This window comes from Falco cherrug, chromosome 4 (genome assembly GCF_023634085.1).
Source record: "Falco cherrug isolate bFalChe1 chromosome 4, bFalChe1.pri, whole genome shotgun sequence".
Lineage (NCBI taxonomy): Eukaryota > Metazoa > Chordata > Aves > Falconiformes > Falconidae > Falco > Falco cherrug.
Window position 1 is genome coordinate 54,114,506 of NC_073700.1, and position 15,731 is coordinate 54,130,236.

General features: G+C 35.4%; 1 protein-coding gene across 9 annotated transcripts in view; it reads right to left on the bottom strand.

The window, feature by feature from the left end:
* Window positions 1–15,731, bottom strand: part of NKTR (natural killer cell triggering receptor) — a 45,365-nt gene that overhangs the window by 9,786 nt on the left and 19,848 nt on the right. For 4 of the 9 annotated variants that reach the window (XM_055707479.1, XM_055707476.1, XM_055707477.1 and 1 more), the window contains 5 exons: window positions 7,251–7,280; window positions 6,258–6,403; window positions 4,794–5,016; window positions 4,049–4,204; window positions 2,766–2,853 (listed from right to left, as the gene is read on the bottom strand). In XM_055707479.1, coding sequence (XP_055563454.1) covers window positions 2,766–2,853; window positions 4,049–4,204; window positions 4,794–5,016; window positions 6,258–6,403; window positions 7,251–7,280 — 643 coding nt within the window. Of the gene's footprint in view, window positions 1–2,765; window positions 2,854–4,048; window positions 4,205–4,793; window positions 5,017–6,257; window positions 6,404–7,250; window positions 7,281–9,860; window positions 9,922–15,731 lie in introns of those variants that run through there. The other 5 variants (XM_055707480.1, XM_055707478.1, XM_027809777.2 and 2 more) reach the window with 4 other exon arrangements.

Here is a 15,731-nt window from a genome sequence, read left to right on the forward strand (position 1 = left end):
TTATGCACACAGGGTCCACAAAGAAAACACAAGTTCTAGCTTTCCTGACAAAAACACCCTGTTTTGGTATGCATACATCCTTCGTGTGAGAGTGGATTATACAGCTAGCTGCCTTTTCATACTCTGCAAACATTTATCATAACTTGAGAGGGGCCAGCAGTTAACCCATTTTTTCAAAACACAAGAGGAAGAATCAAGGAACAGGTCATGGATTCCCTTCATGTAACCCACTTGGAAAAACACAATTATCGCAGATAACCAAGTGGTTTTTTTTTAGGATACTAAAGCACAGATGTTTCACTTCAGTTAGCAGACACTTAAGTGCTTGTACGAGTAAAGACAAGCCCTATTTCAAAAGTTACTGCTGTTCAGATCTTCAGAAACGAGAACCCAGTTTAAGACACTTCCCAAGGGGAAAAAAAACAACCCCAAAAATTCACAAAAATGAAGTTACATACTTAAATTATGCTTAGGCACAGCATTTAAGTAGGCAATAAGAGCTACTTGTGCAGCAGAGAAAAAAACTCTAATATTGCTAACTCATTATTTTCCATTACCCAGTTGGATATACACTTAGGCAAATTCTGTGAGGAAATTAGATGCTCCTTGACTCAATAAAGGAAAACATCTGGATTTTACCAATTATTCTGAGCCATTTTAAAAGCAACTAATATTTGAAGAAGAATAACATATTGCCCCCCAGAATAAAAAAAACTGAAAGATGCATGTATTGGTTTGTTCAGTTAATTACAGGCAGAAGTCTTTAAGACATTCTGTTTATATTTAAAAAAACCCAACACCACCACCTGCCATGAAATTTGGAGCTTCCCTATCCTTTGAGCTGAAGCAATGACTACTTAAAAACCCCCGAAGATTGTATAGATGAATGGTATACAATAGGTTGTGAAGGTTTTATGGACCTCCCTAATTCTCTCATATTATACTCAGGAGTCTCTCAGAACTTAAGAGGATTCAAAACTACAAATAAGGATTCTAAAAGGCATCAAACGGTTTCACCCTGGATAGAAACTGTTGCTAATCAGACTATTAGAAATGGCAGAAAAATGTTTCTTCAACTAGTTGCTATCCCTAAATTATTTATAGTATTACTGGGTTTTCATTCTTAATTCTGCCAAAAGGGCACCAGAATTACAAAAGCCAAGACAGACACCCAAATGCCTGGCAAAATCCAATTCCACCCAGCTTTAAGCTATTTTTTCCAAAAGTCTTTATTTACATAAATATTTCAAAGCATTCAATTTAAAAGGCTTCCTTTAGTGTATTCACAAGTATTAAATAAATAAAAGCTGTCAGATGCAGCGAACACAGCTATCAGATTTAACGTCAAGGCTGGCAAATAAAGAGTTGGTTCTCGGGTGAGGCTGTAATACTCCAACACCCAGGTCCACACTACAGCCACCTAAGCTGTTTATTTTGTGGCTGAAAATAATTGCATCACAGGGCTCAGCAGAAAAGTACTTCTTAAATCCAGTGGCTACCACATAAGAAAATCATGCTCAGAGGAGTCTCAGTTACGACCATGCTAACGAAGAGTGTCCTCAGCTATACAGATATTGATCTCTCTAGATAAGATATTTTTTTTTTGGTAGGACTTCCACTTGCAAAAAAACTTGGCAGGACCAAGCCTTGTTTTGGTTTATGGTTGCCCAAATGCTGCCTGCTAAACTGCTTGAGGAAAACATTCTAAAGGGGAAGAATACTCTCAGTCACGGTACACCATAATCTGAAATACACCAGAACCAAATGCACAATTACAAAAGCTTTTACTTTCTTCACTCTTTCCTTAACTGAAAAACAATAGCGTAGCTGTGCAGTGTTTTGAGCCTTGTATTGTGGGTTACTAGCGAAGAGGCAAGTGGAACTAAGGCAAAAGCAAAAGTCTTCAGGACACGAAAGATCTGAAGTACAAATGAAATCTGCACATAAACAGTGGCAGTCCTTCAGAGAGAAAGGTAGAGGGGGAAAAGAAAAAAAGAGTCTGCACATCCACAAAAATGCTTCACTACCAGCACTGCAAAGAAGCAACTTCTAGCCCATGCAGTGTCATCTGTGAAATTACACGGACTCGATCTCAGCCCGGACAGCTGACTAAATTTGACAAACTACATTAAGCAGCTAAAAAAAGGAAACAGAAAGGTGACATAAAATGTCAAAAAGTAAGTGATTCTGCCAAAGCTTACAACAAAACCGTTGCTTCTCTGCAATGTATGTGCAATCATGAGAAGATGCAAATACCAGAACTCAGGAAGACAGGCAATATAGGTCAGAAAGGGCTGTATACACTTTGGATGCTGCAGAACAGCTTTGTCTACTATTATGTGTTACAATCCTAAAGCTTAACAGAAACAGCAAGGAAATGCAATGAATGGAGATGAGTAAAAGCTCTTGTCACTTCATTACTTTAGAACTTGTGGCTCATGGAGGACAAATTTGGTTGAATTAGTTTTGATCTATAAAAATAAATAATTTTATTCTTATCTTTGAAGCATTCTCATAGCTGAGGATCAAGCATTTATTTTCCCAAACAATCTTTAAGTAACAAGACAGTAACAAGAATGGGAAAAAAAAAAAAAAGCGCGTTATAAGATGGACTACCTGACAACAGTATTTCAGCTTCTAAGCTAGAATCTGCAACATGTCAACAATCGTTAAATTGTCACACAAAGCCTCCAAGGAAATTCAAAGATCAAGGTCAGAGAAGATACTCTAGGTGAGAAGAAAGAAAAATAAAAATTGTTACATACTATTGTGCCTCTTCCTTTTATTTTTCGTCCAGATTTAGAGACTGATGGTTTCTGGTCAGTCAGAACTGGCGTAGTATCAAGAACTTTCCTACATTAAATTAATAAAATATGAGCTTACATGGGAAAAAAAAACAAAATTAAGTTAAGCTAATCATAAGTCAATCATGCAAAACATTAATCTTAATTTATTTTCAGATAGCAGACCTAAGAATTCAGTGAATTCTCCAAGAAATAAAGCAAGACATGCACAGTTCTGCAACAAAAGGCAAATCAACATATACTTGCTTGCAACCAAATGTGTAGCCTATCTGACTCTCTACCTGTAAATAAATGATAATAAGAAACTCGAAGTACTCTTAAGTGGTACGTGACTTTTCTAAAGAAATTAACTGGTGTTTGGTGCACAAATCATGAAGACAACACTGACAGAAGAGTTTCTTGACAGTTAAACGACGTCTTAGCACAGGGAATGGCAATTTACAATAGTCCACAGGTTATAAAACCTTGCGTCCTTCCTAAGCAACAAGAGGTAATTTGGCATCCTTTCTGCCGTTTGTGTAATATCCTCAAAAGTAGCAGTTACTAAGGCTTTGGAAACATGAGTAAAGTGTTTGAAGAAAACAGGAGACTATATCATTAACTGAAATGAAAAACCAAAAAGACACCAAACTGTTTTTAGAGATATCTGGCAATGTATTAGTTCATTTGAGTGCAAAAGGAAAGAAATTTCATAGGAAAAGCACCTAACCAAAACTTAGTAGAGGTACGAAAAAAAATAAAATTGAAAGCAACTTGTGAATTCATGACTTCCTTTGTATCAAAAGAGTATTTTCTCATATTCTCAAATATCGTAGACTGGTTATAAAATTCTGGTTGACTGATTTTGAACTGAAGTTTCTTCTTCAGTTTAAGAAAAGTGAAAAATGACCTCTCTCAATCCCAAGTTTCCCTTGCAAGCAAATATTTGCTGTGGTTTACATTGCAAAATATCTTCTGGAATTAGTCATTCTTTTTTTTGCATCATCTGTAATTGAGTTGAAGGTCATAACATGCATGATTCTTATGGACCAGTGAAATTAACTCATTAGATCTCACTGAAAAACCCTGACAGGTTTGTCAGGAGTATTACAAGGAAAACTATAATAAAGACAATTAAATCACCTCATTTAGAAATTCTGACATTACAGTTATCATTTGCCATAACTAGTAATAGAGCATTAGTGGGAAAATTTTTATGCATCGTTTCCATCCAGTCAATAGTAAGAAAGCTCAATGTTCCTTACGGTTCGGGTTCTACATTGACAACAGGCACATCTCTTCTTAGCAAAAATCTATTTTCAGGCACTGGGGGAATTTCTTCAGGACGTACCACAGGTTTGTCCCTCTTTGTGCTAACATCGACTGCTTTTTCTGTTATATCACTCTTGTCAGAAAGGCTGCTATGGGGAAAAATAAGTTAATAAATCAAAATTAACTACCAACTGATGAACACCACTTTTCAAAGTGAATTCCAAAATAAGCCCACATGATGCATCAAACTAAGATGGCTTAACAACCAAAACTTGTTTCATTAACAACCCATTTCAAGTTAAAGGAAGGATGGTGCACTATTATTGGAAAGAAGGGTCAGTTCTCGCTTTACAGCAAATAATTTGGCTTTTAATCTGCCATTTGTCATGAAATATTTTAAAACTATATTCAAATGTATATCGAAGATATTGTTTGCCTAATGTCTCACTTTAACACAGGTATACCAACTCCCAGATACTTCAGCATGCTGAGACTTACTTCAAAGTCGCTCTGGCTTCTATAAACAAAGATCTTAAACTCACACAAAAATCTACTCGCCAAACTCAGCTTTAGGTGGTTTTTTTTGTTTAGTTTGTTGGTTTTGTTTGTTTATAAAAATAAAGCATCAAAATCCAAACTTAATAAAAGCATTTTCATATTCAATTGCTTAAATACTTCATGAAAGCAAACCAGAATTTCTGAGATTTCTCTGAAATTCTTAAATTTAAGGCTAGTCACCGTCTTTGGTTTGAGGTTCGCTTGCACCTTGGATCCTCTTTCCTCCTCTCTTCTTTTCTTCTTTTTCTTGATTGTTTGGTTTTAGCTCTTCTTTTACGCTTTCTCCTTCTGCTTCTTTCATTTTCAGCTTCACTTCCAGATGAAGTTTCTGAAGAGCTTGATGCACTGGAGGAGGAGTCTGAAGCTTCTGAGTCAGAACATACTTTCTTCTTCTTCTCCAAAGCTTAAAAGAGATATTTTAAATTTACATTGTGTACATTTGTGTGTGTAATGTGTATATATATAGCATAAAATATACAATTTTGTATATGTGTATATATACACACACGTACTGCTTCAGAGCAGCTCTGTGAACTTTTTTTTCACAATGTGTTGCATTAAAATACAATAATAAAAATTTAAATAATTCTGTCTGGTCTAAACCCATACCATTAAAATTATACAAGTATTTTCCAGCAAAGATAGCTGCAAAAAAATTCCTTCAGTTCCTATGAAGTAACTGTAAGAACTTCCATGCGCAGCTTCCACCATGTAAGAACACATATCACTGCAAAACCAAAACCTTTTTAAGTTAATATACAGTAAGTTTATAATTGAAGCTGAATATTAACTTGTGCCAAGCTAATATAAATGCTGAGGAATAAGAATTTTAAGGCAGTTTCCCCCCCTTTTCTATTTTGAAAATGTTATTTTAGGTTATAACAATGAATTCACACCTTTGGGTTACAACAGAATACGCAAAGATCATTTATATTAAAAAAAACCTAATTTCTTTAGAAAGCAACATGCAGGTTACAAAACAAAGTTTAAGACGGTTAATCGCAGCCTCGGTTGTATATTTCTTATTCTAAAACTTCTGTCATTCTCTCCTTTCTGCATCCTCATATTTTTTACACTAGCTATACTCTTGACTTTCTCTAAAGGATGTAAATAACTACATTATCCTTAAGAAAAGTCAAAAGTGAAGTAGCAAATGCAAACTTATAATACTCCACTACTTTACAGTAAGTGTCCAAACATATATTCAAGATAATTTATTTGCTATGAATTCTCATGAAAACTATGTTGACTACACATACAGCATATAGTAACGTTACATGACCTTTAAACAAACCTTTGGAAATTGCACAAAATTCACCTTCAAGAAAAGCATATGTTTATGTCTCCATCATTCAAATTCAGAAAAATAAGTTCTAATTACTTTTTGAGTACATCACATTAACGTCAAACGTTAATTAACAAGAACAGGAAGCAGGCGTATGTTTTCCAAGGCACAAAGGTTTAGGTCAGAAAACCTTTGCCCTTGCTGTGCCTTCCTCACCTATACCAAGACTTCATTCTTACAAGCTTTTCAAACTTAAGATTCTACAGATTTACCATATGATTTTTAGACATTAGCAGAATTTTTATACTCTCCAAAAACAATGCCAACATTCAATTAACTTCAGGTATATGTATGCTTACCATCTTTTGCCGATTTTGTAACAAGCACTCCACAGTCAATAACTCGCACATCTGCATAGGGCCTACTTGCAGTATCAGTTTTCAGATTTTCTATTTGCTCTATTACTTCAAAACCAGAAATAACCAGTCCAAAGACAACATGTACACTGCAGAAAAAATATTTTGAAAGTACAAACATTTATATATTGCTGTAATTATTTTCCAATGAATGTCAGATTTAAAAAGTCATTCTGAAATAGAAACATACAGCTCTTAAAAATGTATTAAAGTAATAAAAATCGTATTTTTGAAGTTTTACATTTCCAACAATGCCAAAATTTCATGCAACATGAAACAGAGGCCCACTCTGCCTCAATTTGAAATACTTGATGTTATTGTATTCTCTTTGACATAGGCAGTGTAAACGTCATAATTTCTAATCTATCCTTCTATTTCTGAAATTTTATGTAATAGAGAGATTAAGAGTCTATATATAAACATGACAAAGTAGTGCAGTTTTCCTCAGAGAAGAAGCATTTATAGGTCTTTATAAACTCAGCGTACAAACTTGCACTGGCATTGCAGGGACAGTAATAATTAAGGAATCCCCAGTTTTGTTCTACAGTACCATACTGCTCTTCCCTCCTTCCATTTGCCCCATAACTTATACTTCCAGGAATAATAGATTTGGGGGATAAAAACATGCCACAAGTACTATCCAAATACATTAAACCTGACATTTTAACTCACTGATTTATGGACTGAGGGCAGCAACCAGCTTTAAAGAAATAACCATAGGATCTAAGACCTTCCAAGTTTTTGGCCAGATTTAGGAAGTAAGTTGTGACTTGAAAATTTTATAGAACCAGAACTTGTTTTCCATCTTGTTTTGTTGTATAATCTTTCACAGAAATAAGAATTTTCCTCCATTGTTGCCTACTTTTAATATAACGCATGAAGACTTGCAACCTTCAAATTTTAGCCATCATTGGAGAAACTATAAAGGATTCTTACCCATCGAGATGAGGAGCAGGTTTTGTTGTTCTGTTTGACAAACAGCAAGATGGTAAGATGGTAAAAAAAAATAATCAGGGATTCAGATGAAGTAAAAGAAGAGAATGGCACAGGAAAAAAAAAAAAAAAGAAGATGTGAAGGTAAGACAAAAAAATAGTGAAAAAATCCAGTTACATACATGGAATTAAAAAAACTTTACAGATCATAAACACAGGCTTTTTTAAACTTTTACATGGAATTTGTTTTTAGTTTAGCTAACTGCATAACTGAAAATTGTACCAAGTATCATTTTAAGCATGCAATAAACAATTTTCAAATAAGTGTCTTTATATACATATTCAAATATAACTCATGTTTTTAATCACAAAGAAGATACAATTTGGCAATACATATTGGGTAACTAATGGAATTTAAATGTTTCTGAAATTGTTAGGTTATTCCATTACAAGGACACTTTAAAGTCAGTTTATTTAAAAAAAAAAAGAAGAGAGTTATGTGACAGATTCTCTGCTTCACACCCCCCTCTCCACCCGACTTCTTTCTTACTCTCCATTTACTTGACTGGCCTCATGACTCTGAATACAAAGCAATACTTCTACGTGTAACCATCAAGACCTACAGCACTTCAGCTCGTAAGCTCCCAGGCTTCCCAAGCCCACAGCAGCACAATGCAAGCAGACATTACGTGTGCTACCCTGCAGTTTACTCAGTTGATAAATGCAGATTTCCTCCCTGTTTTTTGGCTTCCCACATTTAGCCATTTCTAGCCTGAAGGGGAAATGCAACTGCGTTACATTTTGTACGCTATCCTAATAGGCAGTTGGAGTTATGCCAAATTTCTGAGTTGACTTCCAATTAGAATATTCAAGGCTGTGTATATATAATTATACGTTAACATTCACCTTTTTGATGATAATGCTATGACCTAGCATCTCTCTATATCCTCTTTCAAAAAGGACAGAAAATTACTTCTACAAGTAAGCCTGCACTAAAGTTGCACAGGGAACCTTGCTATGCAGACAAATTCAGTAAAGAACATCAGAACATGCTTATATATTGGGGGAGAAAAAGACACCATAGAAGACAACATAATTTGCATTTGAAGTTATTTTGATATTTGAAAACATTCTTCATCTCTTCTCCCCAAGCAATATTTTGCCATTCTAGCCTTCTTCCAATAAACTCCCTTCTCTCAAAATGAGTAATCAATCACAGATGCTTTTTCTAAATTTATAGTAACACAGATGTGGTACAATGAAGTCAGTTTTTCACTGCTCTAATAAAATACTACTTGTTAAGCACATATCTTCACTCAAGCTCTGAACTATGAGGTCACAAAACACTGCAGTGCTGGAACACATGCCAAAAGATGGAACTGTGAACCAGGAGTGTTTACTCTTCATTTTTTTTAAGCTCCAAATGTCAACCAGACATTCCACTTCTGTAATACTAAATAATACAGAAAACTTCTTTGGTTTAACACAGGGAAAGAAATGCTATCAAGACGATATTTAATTTCTCAGAGGTAAGGGGTGTTCTTTGCTCTTCCCTTGCTAATACAACATATTGCTACAAACAGAAAAATTCTTATAGCTTTCAAAGTTCTTTAAGCAAGAGTTAACTGCATTTAACAACCAGTGGCCTTAATTATAAAGCTGATTTAAAGCAGTGAAAAAATAGAAGTGGGTTTCCTCGGTGAAACCAATAATAAACAAGACTTGGTGTTCAGCATTAGCTAGAAACAGCACTAGGTTCAAACACCAGCATACGGATGCTGTAGTCATGTGCTCCTGCCATACAGCAGCAGCGCTCGAGGACCAATTGAGCAAATTACCTAAGCATGTCTTTTCTTTAGACTAGTCCTCAATAAGCAAAGAAAGGGAGAGTTGGAACATTAAAACCCATGTAGAGGTTTCTTCCATTATACTGGCAATTTGATAAAACGGATAGGATTTTCCTCATTTGCTTGTTCATAAAGTGAAAACAGAAGGGAAATCATTATCCAAAAAGAAAACTTTTCAGATGCATGACAGAGTTAGGAGACTTAACAGACTTCCTATGGGAAGCAGAAACCCAACTCCTCATGGTGCTTTTGAAATTTTTTTCATCTCAATGTTACAGTTGGAACATGACATTTATTCTGCAAATGTGCACTTTAAAAGACCACTTCAAAAGTCTTATGCTGTGTTCTGCCTTTTTTTGCTTTGGCTTCAAAACTTAATCAGGAGAAAACCTACTTACTGCCTTTGCACTACAGATCTAGAGTCATGATGAGTGCTTTCCCCCAAATAATATTTTAACAAAAGTTTTCTAATACAACACTTTTATAACTTAAAACATTCAAAATCTGCCTTACAATATATACTGTTATCCAAGTTATTTACTGAAGGACAAATACCTTTCCTCGCTCAAGTTTAAAGTAAATTGGTAGTTAAACTGCTGAAGAAAAAAGCATCTTTTTGATAAAAGTGTGTTATCACCCCACCCACCCCAAGAACCTCAGTCCTAACAAAGGATTCAATGCACATAACAATATGATCAGAAAAAACAAGATAAATAAAAACAGAAAGAAAAGGAAAGGACACAGCCTTAGAGGAATGAGACATTACCTTTGGAGCGCACGATGTAACACTGTTTCTGTAAATTTTACACAAAAATGGCAGAAATAAATTGTAATACATTTTCAGACAAAACTGAGTCTATGTTTATTAAATACAAGTTTAAAATTAATATTAATCAAGTTGTATGCAGAACAAGGATGCCTAAAAGAGGGCTCTAAATTTTCTTTAGAACACAAGGTACTTTGAAAACTACAGTAAGCTCTCCTTAAAAACAAAAAGAAACCTATGGACATAACCTGCTGGCATACACTATTACAAAGATAAACAGTTAGAAAAGAGAATCCTCCCGCTCCCCTCTAAGTCTCAGTCTGGCAAAAGCCTTAGAACACATACACAACTTTAAGCAGACGAATAACTGATTTCAGTGGGTTTATTCACATGCCTGCAGTTACATAGGTGTTCAAATGCGCTACTGAATCCAATCCTACATATATGCTTTGTAGGATGGCATACAGTTTAAATGTTTTGATTTACAAATGAAATGTGTTAAGTCTATAACTTCAGATGTTTCATACTTAGCTGACATGTTCCTTGTATTATGAAGTGTTTCTAGAACTAAGAAAAATAGGTGTTCTCTCCGATATGTGCATTGCTATTGTTCAGAATCATAGAACAATGAACACACTGTAGATGCAAAAAAGACAAAAAAAAATTATGCACCAGCTAATATCATACTTTTGGTCTGGTATAATTCTGCACAGCAGCAATGTTTTAGAAATGCATTATCAGTTTGAGCTTATCCATATTTTCCCCTTCCAAATAAACTACTATTTCTTAATTATGCCTCTGCATATTCAAGCTTTGAAATGATCTGTTTGTTACTCATTACACATAAGAGCAGCATCCTGTGAATGCTTTCACACGGGCTGTGCTTTTACATAAACTTTTGATCAAGCCACTGGGACCTGCCTGTGTGATAACTTCATACAGACCACTTCTGCTCAAACACAACACAACACCAGCTCCTTTCATTTGAATTTTTTAGAGTTCTGTATTACTGTCAACTGTTCAATTAGCTCAAAGGTATTTCATTCACAGTACACACACACACACCCCAACTGTTTATTAGAAAAATACCTGTTTGGGACACCAAAAAGACTTAGAAATTAACCACTTTTAATAAGCTGGTAACATTCAGAAATTGTAAAATCAAAACAAGAGAGTCCTCACTATTGTATCCTTCATTTAGCAGATCAAAGTTGTTTGTTTGAATTTAGTAACTAGGCATGGCACCACATTAAAAACATTTTTAAAACAAAAAAGCTATTCAGTTTTGAGCAAGAAAGCAGAGGCTTGAGACACATTAAACCAACAATATCCTCAATATGGAAAAAAAATAAATCTAGCAGTAATAACAAAACAGCCTCAAGTTTTAAATAGCTTTTGAACACAGAGACAAGAACTCCAAGCATTTGAACCGATAAGGACCACAGCCTAGGACTCCTCTAAGTTGTAATAAGGACATATTCCTCAGTAAACTACATGGCTAAAAACCAAGGCAATAAATCAATTATTACACAAAACTTCCCAATGACAAAGAGGGTGGTTACTTTTTTTTTGCCTCCTATTGTTTTCTTTATGCTTCATTCTGCAAAGCCGCTTCTATTTCTCTAATAAGTGTAGCTTGACAGATTTTGGGTGACAATGGAAGCAAAGTTAAGCCCACACAAGCATTTGTAGGATTAGGAGTCTCATTAATTTTTTAGTACTTTATATACTTATTTTCACATGATTTGCACTTATTTTGTATTGCGACTTTCCTTACTAGCAGGTTGGGTATGGCCACATGCATGATGGGAGGTGCACTAAAGAGACAAGATACCATTATCAGATCCGCTCAACTGAGAAGCGGAATACATTACTCAAGAAGAACATCACCCAACAATACAGCCAGTGAGCTGGAACATCCAAGAACAGGCTGACTATTCCCCTCCCAACTCTAAATCAGGGACCTAAAGACATTAGCTGCATTTGTGCAATGCTCTGGATGCACTCCCCCAGTAACCAATAACAATGAACCTTTTCGGCAGCAGTTCAAAACAGATATTGGAGTATATAGGAAAAGGAAGAAGATCCTAGAGTGGTTTCTGTCAACCTCTACCCCATCCTAGGGATTCCATATATGAGTATCAACATGGAAACAGGACAATTAAAAAGATTAACACCCTCAGGTGGTGGTTAGAACACTACCGAAATAACTGATAGTTCTAAAAGAAATTAGTCCTAGAAAACAACCAAATTAAGTAGCAGTGCTACCTGAAAACACAAATAGCCAATTTATAACCTGTGCCTTACAACCATCTTCAACACAAGTCTGCAATAAAATGCTACAACAGATCCCTTTAGTAAAGAAAAGTGTAATTCCAGTATTTTTCACAAATCCAAACATTATACAAGGATGGTCTCTGTGTCTTTTCTGCTGGATTTCAACAAGATGCATTTCTTCAGACTAGAAAATGTTTCTTAGACATAAGTGTAAATAGACTTGGCCTATTTAAAGTACATGTGCACAAACCCCATAATTCTTCCTCAGCTAAACATTCTCCTTTCAATCCAACTGTTACTCCTATTGGAGTAAGAAAAAAAAAGGTGGGGAAAATCAGTCAACTAGCATTAAACAGCACTTCTGAAAAGATAGATACACACATCTCTGACTCTTTATTCTACTTTTGCATCTTGTCAGTTTCTACCAGTGCTTTAATTTATGTTCAATCTTTTACTGGTCTCACTGGCGCTTCCTAACAATACTTACACTGTCTCTTCCATGCTCGGCTCTCTATTGTTGCTTATAAATGCTGCAAGCTCACTCATGCCAGAGAAATTCCTGATGAACCAAGGCAAGCTGATGATACTTTAGGATTGGTCAGATGCTTGTTTACATTAAATTTAGTCTGGAGCTTCTATTTCAAGTAAACCTGATCATTTTAGCTCAACTTTTAACAATTTTTAGGCATTGCATAGAGTCTAGTTGTGACCAGTTAGTGCAGTCTGCCAAAAAAATATTCACTGCTTGATTGCGCTCTGTAAAGACTGGTTGTTCCAAATGACACTTTTCTGTGGGGTAATTAGGGAAAGCACTTCTGATTGAATAAGCAAAACTGTTATAGTCAGGGTTTTTGCTGTTATCTTAGTCCTGCTTGGACAAATACTTATATAAAAGAAAGTAACTTATTTACATCTCTTATCTGTTACATTAGACATGTACAACAGAAATAGTTTTCTCATCTCTGAGGTTACCTATGAAAAAAATGCAAACCGTTCTAAAGAAGGTCAGCTGGAGATGAACTACTTCCCTTTCTAAAATTCTAATCAATAAAATTCAACACGTTCAAATCAATAAAAAAAAAATATTTAAAGGCTGCCACTGAAGACCGCCTTTCACACATTTTCAGGTTATATTTGAAGAACATTTTTTCCCCAATGATAAATGACTGAATAACTGAGCATTCTTTCGAGTATAAGAAACATATTTGAACTTCAGCTTAAAGTGTATCACTCAAGGATGCAAACATATTATTAAAGAAAAGCTGTATAGATGCACAGTACATTCCCTAAAGTAATCAAACAAATGTCATGCAAGACTAACTGCTTTAATATACTGCATTTTAAAGTTCAGTCAGAAACTGCCTAAATAAAATCCTTAGTAGTTGTTTCCTACTTTGAATCTTGAAATCCAAACTCTCCATGTTATGAAGCAGAAATGAAGTACCACCATTAAAAAAATCGGTACAAAAAGATTGTTGAACTATGGGTTTCACCACCCATCCTTGCCTATTTGTAAACCAAGTTACTAAACATGAACCTGACTTTGTAACTCACTGCATACCTACACACATGCTGTAACAAGCAGCCTCAGTGGCTTCTGTACAGATTCTGGAATTGTATGGTATTCATTCCGAGGATCAGCTGCAGTACCAGAAGCCAAAAGTGGGATTCAGCTTAAATGCTTAAACTTTAACAGAGTAAAAGCATCCTCAGGTGAGGTAGGCATCTCAGCTGCTGGTCAGATCCAAGGAGAACACTCAGCTGCCAACACATAGGCATCTTGAACTGTACCCTGTCTGGCTTCCAGCCGCTGTTTCAGGAGTGCAGGGTGTCTTACAGGGGCTACATCATATTTGCACTCCCTGTCTTGGAGTTCCCAATGGTGTCTCAAACACTAGATTTCTGCATGCGGTAAAATGAAAAAAGCCCTTGTCAAGAGGGTCACAGAAGTCAAGAGCATTACATGCTTGAAAGACCTGACAGCAGCCTACCTGAACCTCACTGGTTATACCAGGAGTTTACCTCTGGTCTTGGTTCACTTGCCTGACTCTAGGGCAAGCTGGTGCTGTTTAAGACATTACAGGATATCCATGAAATCTGCATGGGGCAGGCAGGTAAGACACAAGACCTTCAGAACATCTATATATACTTCTCCCCTGGCAGCTGAATTCCAGGTTGGACACCCCAGAACCCCGAGGTCAGCTTTAGACTCCTACAGGCAGCTAAAGTGAATCTAGCTTACATGGAGACAATTATGTTTAGCTATCTTACTCTGCCTGAGTTCCCACCAAACTAACACTTTCTCTTTAATGGTGATTTTACTAAAAAAAACCTCAGAATGTTTGAAGAAATCTGAATCTTTCAAAATACTTCTGCATTCGATGAAAGTGCTCATGAATACTGTTCATTTTATGTCCCATGTAAATTACAATTTAGCATCCAACACAACCTTAGGTTGTTTTAGTATGTGGGGAGAGAAAGTGTTTATGTCTGATCAATCTAATTGAACAAGTAAGCAGAGTCTACTAGGCATAAGGGAAAGAAGATGACTTCTGAATCAAATCCAAGAAAGAAAAGAAACTTTAGAGCCCTCAAATGATAGCTTCTTGACAGATGTGACATCCATTAATTTTTCATGTATGCTGTTCAGATAAGCTTAAAAATGGAAAATTATGACAAGCAAACCAAAAGATAGGTAACCAAGTAGTAAATAGTGAACCAATGTCTTGCAGAGATCTTATTAAGCCAGAGGTTGGTTGGTGTGGGTTTTTTTAAAATATAGATTGTTTTCCATATGAATGTATATAAATACCCATTCAGATTTACTGTAAGGAATCACATAATTTAAAATTTAGTTTGAAGGTAACAGAAAAGAAGCTTTTGAGATTATTTCCTCTCTACGGAAAGTCAAGACAGTGGTAACTGTGAAAGCCTTCCTCTTAGGTTCCTATTAATTTTCCATTTTTAGGGCATTCTTTAGGAAAAGACCTAAAAATGTCTCATATCTGAACTTCATATCATACTGAAGATCTTTTTCAGGCAAAGAAAAAAATATTCTTGAGGACAATTTACTCCTTTACTGAAGACAGTGAAGCGCCATTCATTCTTATCCCCCAAGAAAGATGGCAAAGAAAAAATAGTTTTTCCAGTTAAGTAACTACACTATAATTTACTTTGGAAAACACCAGTGTTATTTCACAAAGTTCTTCTCAGCACAAGCCCAAAGTTATAATCCCAATCTTTCCAAATACAAACTGATAAACATTAACAGAAGACAATTTTTGAAAGGGAGTTACCAGGAAGAATAAATCACATAAAATTAGCAAGTTTAACAATACTAATACTGAACCTAGAATGTACCTACTTTAACCAGACGACCCTGGCATACCAGACCTGAATATTTATTGATGGTAGAGTCATGCAATTTCTACAGTTATAACAGAATATGGCTACACACTAGATGACTAGGTTTATTTTTACGTTTTTTAAGGTAATGAATGAAAAATCTGATTGTCAGCACATCATTTTACACAGTGTTGGTACCAAAGTAGTTGGTATATATGCACAAGTAAACAGAACTATGCAGCAGTATAG